At 32.8% G+C, this 7,647-nt stretch overlaps 1 protein-coding gene across 1 annotated transcript; it reads right to left on the bottom strand.

Moving 5' to 3' along the window:
• Nucleotides 1-2,617: 2,617 nt before the first annotated feature.
• On the bottom strand, nt 2,618-7,054 carry LOC127076307 (phospholipid:diacylglycerol acyltransferase 1). The gene is made up of 6 exons (XM_051017924.1): nt 6,269-7,054; nt 5,299-5,521; nt 4,920-5,203; nt 4,120-4,432; nt 3,681-3,940; nt 2,618-3,596 (listed from the first exon to the last, which is right to left on the bottom strand). The coding sequence occupies exons 1-6, from the start codon at nt 6,757-6,759 to the stop codon at nt 3,113-3,115; spliced, it is 2,055 nt and encodes a 684-aa protein (XP_050873881.1). The 5' UTR covers nt 6,760-7,054; the 3' UTR covers nt 2,618-3,112.
• Nucleotides 7,055-7,647: the final 593 nt, after the last annotated feature.

Below are 7,647 nucleotides of genomic sequence, written 5' to 3'. Positions count from 1 at the left end.
ATCTTTCTTTCTTTGTTTCTTATACGCAACCTTCTGAACATCGTATGTATTCGCTTCCAATGCATGTTCTCCATCACTCACGATTTCAGCCACATCTTTAAATCTAAAGATGACATTCATATGTGAAATATACCTCTTATTGTTCTCATGTTTGAAAACCGATAGATTTTCAGGAAATTGTGTTGATGTTATGTTATTATTTCCATTGCTAACTGAATTGTATATATATATATATATATATATATATATATATATATATATATATATATATATATATATATATATATATATATATATATATATATATATATATATATATATATATATATATATATATATATATATATATATATATATATATATATATATATATATATATATATATATATATATATATATGAGAGAGAGAGAGAGTAATGTAAAGATGATTGTATATTGAAATGAGTTAGTGTAAGTTTACAATCTCATAGGCATATTTATAGGCAGCTAACATACTTGACTTATTACATGATGTATTCAACCATGTCGAATACATGCTAACACATTTCGACAACAACTATATAACCTCGACTATGTCGAGTACAACTAAGTTCGACTCCGTCGAATACTATTTCGACAACAACTATATAACCTCGACTATGTCGAATACTATATTCGACTATATTGAATACAACAGGTAACCTCGACTATGTCGAATACAACTAAGTTCGACTCCGTCGAATACAAACTTGCCTACTAGAAAAATGAATTACTGCTTCTAACAAATTCTTGGCCAAGGAAATAATGGGGTGGGTCGAGTATGACAAGTACACGTCATGATAGATACATTTATGAAAATCCACAGCCCCTAAGATTTAAGCCTTTAAGGGCAAGTCCTTACAAATATTTAATAGTCTTAATGACAAACTAACATTTTCCACTTATAGAAAATGTCGAAGGACTTATTAACTTTCATTACTTCTAAACCTTTTCAAAAATCACCCTTATTATCTTCCAACCTTTTCTTCACCTTTTCAAAAATCACCCTTACTATCTTCCAACCTTTTCTTCAATCTACCATGAGCAGATTCAACTTTTTTATGGTAGTTTTTTTAAGGTGTCTAATCCAATCACTCCAAGCACAAACTATTTTCTCTTTCACTTATCATAATATCGTAGTTTCAACATATTTCAAAATATTTGGATATTTCGCACACACTTCTAAATTGCATGACAAAATCAACATATGACCCCATTGTAGACGAATTAATCATAACATTTCACGTTTCCATTATGAGTTATGATATTTGTTTCGGTTTGACAATTTCTTGTCTTCACCTGTTTTGTTTATTTTCCAAAATCGACTTAACTTTAGATCTTACATTTTTTTTGTTATGCGATACCAACACAGTAAATATATGATATAGGAACTATTTTTAAAATATAACTCATGAGTGAAGTATCGCGATCACTGACAATCACTTGTGGCATATTTTTTTAATCTTTCAATATATTATGACACATTTTTAGAACCCAAACAACATTATCCTTATTTCACATCCAAAAAAGAAAATTAATTGAATATGTCATCTCAATAGAAGTAACAACAACAATTTTAAGAAAAGATATTCTATATTTGTTGGTCTTATACAAGGAATCAATTATCAATACATTGGAAGACGCGTTGGACTCGGGATGCATCCAAAAAGTATCTCGAACAAATTTTTCATCCTTACACACTTCATATTAAAAACATATTGATGTTCATCCAACAATTTCAATAATTGTTGCAATTTAGATCTTTGACTCTTTATTGCCTTGTTGTTTTTGTGTCGAATATTATAAACTTGTTTAATATTTAAGACACCACCGATTTTTTTCATTTCAAATTTGCAAAAATATTTTTGAGATGAAACATGTTCATTATCATCTCAATTCAAACGATTAACAATAGAATGTCCGACTAACTTGCAATCCAATCCATGATTACGTGCATCGCACAACATATTAAATTTCTAAATATTTCCCTTGTGTAGTGCCCATACAACTTAAAGGGACATATACATTTTCTTGTTCCGGTGTCATCAAATTTCTATTTCCATAGAAGTCGTTTATACTCCTCACTTCTTTCATATCTCATAGTAGCAAATGACATATTCTATCATAACTAGAATCACATCTCCTGGTAACCATCTCAAAATCCAATTTAACAACTTTTGCGCAGACTCATTTAACCATATGATCATGTGACATAAACTCTTATTCAATGATAAATTCTTTTCCAACATCAATGTTTATAACACTGAATTTGAAAACTCCTAACACATCATTATCTAATGCATTAATTGAGTTGACAACATGACACTGCACCACACTTACAACTATTGAAAGTGATCAGATTCAAACAACACAACCATTTCACAAGTCTGAAAGCTATCATCCATAAACTTAAAAAACAATTTTTTCTTTTAGGACCAGAGGGACTGGGAGTACTTTTAATATAGAGCTAAAAATTTACAGCACAAACATGGGAGAGAATTCCTTCCAGCAATAAGAATTATAAGACATGGCACAAAAGTAAACAAACAAAAGTGGTTTAATTAAATAAAAAATATACAGTAGTTAACATTTCAGAAGATAAAATAAGTCATTAGACATAACAAACTTATAAACTAGTATCTAATTATTGCTACATTGTCAACTTATTGGTATAAATTTTCAAAATATAAAAAAGCAACAAAAAAAAATGTAATAAAATACAATGAGAAGTCTCCATGAAGAATCTGAAAAAAAATGTGTCTTGAAAAAATTACCATACAACACATCTAAAGTTTTGAAATGCCCTTGTTTCCTTTTTAACCACTTTTCATGGAATCTGAATTTGATAAGCAGAACCAGAAATAGTGAATGCATTTATAGAACTTTGGTAGCAGTGAGATAATACTGCAAAAAATGTATATGACATAATCTGATCCTCTGGAAGTGCATTCTGCTTCACTCACAAAGGGGCGTGGATCCTCTCGATGGTTCCAGGAGAAGAGAAAGAGACACGGTAAATAAGATAATATTTTATAAGTCGTGTCTTTCTCTGTTCTACTGGAACCATCCGGAAAGTGGAGAAGAACTCAACCCCTCACAAAGGTAACTTGATTCTATCAGACCATTTAAAGATATCGGAATACACTTTATCGCCTCCCAATTCTTCTCCTTTGGCTCCCGCGGCGATCCTCATAACATCTTCAATCAACGCGAAGTTTCCCATTATATCAACATGAGCACCACTTTGTGTTCCTCTTCCTTCTAGCAGGTTGGCTGGAGGAGAATGATCGTATTCTCGAACATAAGTGCGGATCCCTGAAGGATTGAATCTTGTTTTTCCGCGCCAACCTTTAGCACACATGTAGCCTGAACTTAGAACTGGCACAGTCTCGTCGCCATTAACCGTGTAGACACCATCTCTAAGACAACTAATTTCGTCGCCACCTTTGGCTGTAGGATCGATTTCAAAAGGAATGTAACACTCGGCAAAGGGAGTTAACTTGTAAATATAAGCTCTTTCCGTCGGTAGTCCAACTCCGTATAGAGAGAAGATTTCCATATCAGGAGCATTTGGTAATCTGTAGATATTTTTGAGTTGCAAAAGACATCAATCAATTGAATAAACCGATAAACAAGATAGAAGTCATGAGAAAAAAGCTCACTTTGTCTCCAAGGGGTTTGACCAATATTTGTAGTGTTCATATTTAGGATCGTCTAAATTGTCAGCTACTCCGTAAGAGAAATGAGCACTACCACGCGCCATCATTTTCGGAGCAACAAACTGAAGTAGGTCTATGATTGAGCTAGCTGTGTAAACTTTATGATCTGCAACTGCTCTTACTCCCTCAACTCCCATGTCATGGTATTCAGTCCACACATCACGACAAGAGGTATTTGCAACATTGGGACCTTTAATTGCACCCTATTAACAAGAAAGAAAATGAGTATTCATATATTTACTTATGAACATGTCAGAAGCTATTTCTATAAGCTCTCCCAAATAGTCTCATAAGTGCTTATGCAAGTGGATATGCTCAAATAAGTCACAATCCAAACTGAACCTGTATCAATTTCAAGTTTCAGTGTTAAGTATATGCTCACCCGGAAGTCAAGAATCTCAATCTCAGGCGAATCTGCTTCTGCAACATCTTTGCCAAATGATATCATTCTTCCATAGTTAACAACATTTGTTTTGTTTTCCTTTCGGTCTCGCAACTTAGCATTGGCCTTGCTTTTCTTTTTCATGGTAAGGTGATCGCCCGCCTCTGGTGACCAATCAAAGCCACCCCATATGGTGTCCCCTCCTTTTGGTATCATTGACATTGTTGAGTCCCAAGTGCGAGTCATCTTCATAACATGTTGCAACGTTTGAATCCGAAACATGTCGTTATCTAAAAAACCTGGTGCAATCGCCCTTCATATATATATAACAAGAAAGAATCAAACTCAATTTAGATACTGAGTAATTGTGCTGAACAAGAAAAAAAGCGTAGCATGAATGCCAAATGCAGTCAAAATTTTCTTTTCTAGTTCAGACCAGTAGTTGGAACAACAGAATGTTTTGCACATGGTTGTTTACCAGCCAAAATCAGTAATTAAAAGAAGAAATTTTAAAGAGAGGAGAGAAGAAAAGAGATCTTAAACACTATGCAACACTGACACTTCAAATTGAAAGCGTGTCTGGGCCGTATCGGTGTCTGACACAGGCACGACATAGACACGCGTGGTTGCATTGCATCATTCTATTTTCTCAAATTACTACTAGTGTCGATGTATCAGTGTCGTGTCCAGTGTCTGTATCATATCAGTGCTTCATGGTTTAAACAAATAGAAGAAAACAAGTTGTTCATAGTACTCGTATAAGTCATCGTGTAACTGGCATGGTGATAAAGAAGATATACCTCGCAACAGCAATATCTCGGGCTTCTGCTGAGAAAAGCCCTGCTATAGCCTTCGGAACACCTAAAAATGGTCCACCGATGTTTACAACTGCCTTAATATATTTGGAACACCAATCTGGTCCTCCTCCACCCCCCATTGGAGCTGGTGCTTCAACCCATTTCAAGAAATGAAGAAAATACAAAACCCCCATCGAATGTGGAATAATAACCGCCTTATTTCCACCATTAGTTGAAACCATAAGTTCTATGTTGCTTTTTATCTGACTTAGTGTTTGATCCCGCACCTGATCAATTAAGTTATTATTAATGAAATGAAAAACATTCAGCCGTTTTCTGAACTAAAATCTCGGTACAAAATCAATTATTAAAAGAATAATACCTCGGTGTTCTGAAATGATATTCTCCAATCATATGCAGCCATGTACATAGTCTTTTCTTCATAACCAATGCGTGCCAAGTTAGCAATTAAAACAGCCCAAACAAAGTATCCTGCGGCAAAGTAGTCAGCAGCTACAAGTCCAGTAACAGGTCGGACTCTTATACCGGGTGGATCCAATCCTGATTCATTGTCCAATGACATGTGTTCCACCCAACATGAAGGTCTGCAAAAGATCGACACAAAAATATGACAAATAAATTTTATGTTATACCATTTCTATGTCTATGGGAAATCAATTCCAAACATCAAAGGCATAGACAAAGATTGCACTAGTGATGGTGAACCATGTTATAATTGTCATTTACACTTGAAAATCTTTCGATCGATGTGTACTATAGATATTATTAGTCTTACAAAAGGAATGAAATTAATGTCAATCAGAAACTTTCCCAATACATTTTCAAGCTGAACAGTATTTCCCCTCACAAAGGGACATGGAAAAGCGACTTGAATTCTTCCAGCCAACACTTACGACATAAAACAAATCCAAATTGAACTTCGAATTTATGTAATTGAATAGTTATCTTTCAAAATGAAGATGAAAAGATCAAAGTCAAAGGTTTAGAGAAAAACAGTGATCTAACATACATAAGACAAATTCTAAGAAGAACAAGCTTTCCTATGACAAGTAAACTCCAATAACAGATGAAACAAGTCCAAAGCAACAATACCATAAAAGATAAGTTCCTTTCCAAATCATTCATCCCATGTCTCCACCGATAATAGAAACATGTTAACAAATCCAACAACCTAGCTTTAAATCGACACCGAACATCTCACCAACCAAAAACCACTAAACAATACCAATTAACATAAGAAAAACACAATCAACATCATCGAATTATAACAACCAAAAAACCAACACAAGCAAGCAACATCATCGAATTATAACACATAAATAATTATATACCTTTTGTAAACTTCTCCAAAAGTACCACCCCACAATCTCTTCCTAAACAACCCTTCAGCACACTGGTGACCCTCCCAAAGTTCAAGCCCACCAGTAACAATCCCCGGAACAAAAACCACCGGATGCTTCACCCTCAACCCTTCCTTCTTGAGTTTAAGACCAGGTGGATCAGGCATAGGACCAGTAATAGCTTCAGTCACATACTGAGGAAACGAAGCAGGCATCACATTGTACATAAACAACAAAAACCACCATAACGTGCAAATGCAACCGACAAACCAACAACAACTATCAATACAAGACCACTTACTCTTCTTCTTCTTCAACACATCAACCCCATTCTTATTCTTATTCCTATTCTCTTTGTTTTTATCATTATCATCATCTTCTCTTTCTTCTTCTTCTCCTTCTTTCTTCTGAATTTTTGGTTCTGAATTTTCACTAGGACCCTTTTCTGGTTCCGACCCTTTTCTTCTTCGGATCGAAGACATGTTCCTTAAAAACGCTTCAGACCCAAAATAAGTGGAGGAAATATGAAAAATTTGTCACTTTTTTTCTGGGTTTATTATTTTGGGGATGGAAATTTCGTTTGGTTTTGTTGAGTAGAAACTAAAGGGGTTACGTTGTTTTCATCAAAGATTGAAAATTTAAGCGGAAATCAAGAGCGTATGAATTAGAATCGAATTGGGTAGCTCTGATTATTCTCCTGATGAGGTTTGTGAGTCAAGGGTTCTGTTTCTTTCTGATGAATGGACCCAAAGAAAGTGAAATTTTATTTTTTTTGGCTAGTAATAAAATGAAGGAATGTGATTTTAATAAATTATATATATATATATATATATATATATATATATATATAATATATATATATATATATATATATATATATATATATATATATATATATATATATATATATATATATATATATATAATTTTTTTCTACTACTACTTTATATTTGAGCACAGATTTCATTTACCAATATAAGTGGTAGTATCAAGAATGATGATAAAAAATTGTTTGGTCAATAATGATAATAAATATTTTCAAAAGACAAATTAGAGTTAACTAACTTTTAAAATTTGAGTCAAAAACTGATTTTAAGTAATCCTTTATACGTGTATTTTTGTCATATATCTTATATAGTTTTTACAAATTTTTATGTTCTTATATGTATGATAAAATGGTGGAGATAACTATTTCTCAAACTTGTTTTAAATTGATTTAAATTAAATTAGATATTTTTTCGATATATTTATTGTATGATAATTTTTCAATAAATATTTTCTCAATATTAAATTATATTATAAATTATAAAATAAAATAATTTTAAAATATTTTAATCATGTTTTCAAATAATAAAATATAAATTAAAATA

The sequence above is a fragment of the Lathyrus oleraceus genome, chromosome 4, assembly GCF_024323335.1.
Source record: "Lathyrus oleraceus cultivar Zhongwan6 chromosome 4, CAAS_Psat_ZW6_1.0, whole genome shotgun sequence".
In the NCBI taxonomy this organism is placed as follows: domain Eukaryota; kingdom Viridiplantae; phylum Streptophyta; class Magnoliopsida; order Fabales; family Fabaceae; genus Lathyrus; species Lathyrus oleraceus.
The sequence above is the reverse complement of the archived record's forward strand: the minus strand, read 5'-3'. Positions and strand labels throughout refer to the sequence as shown.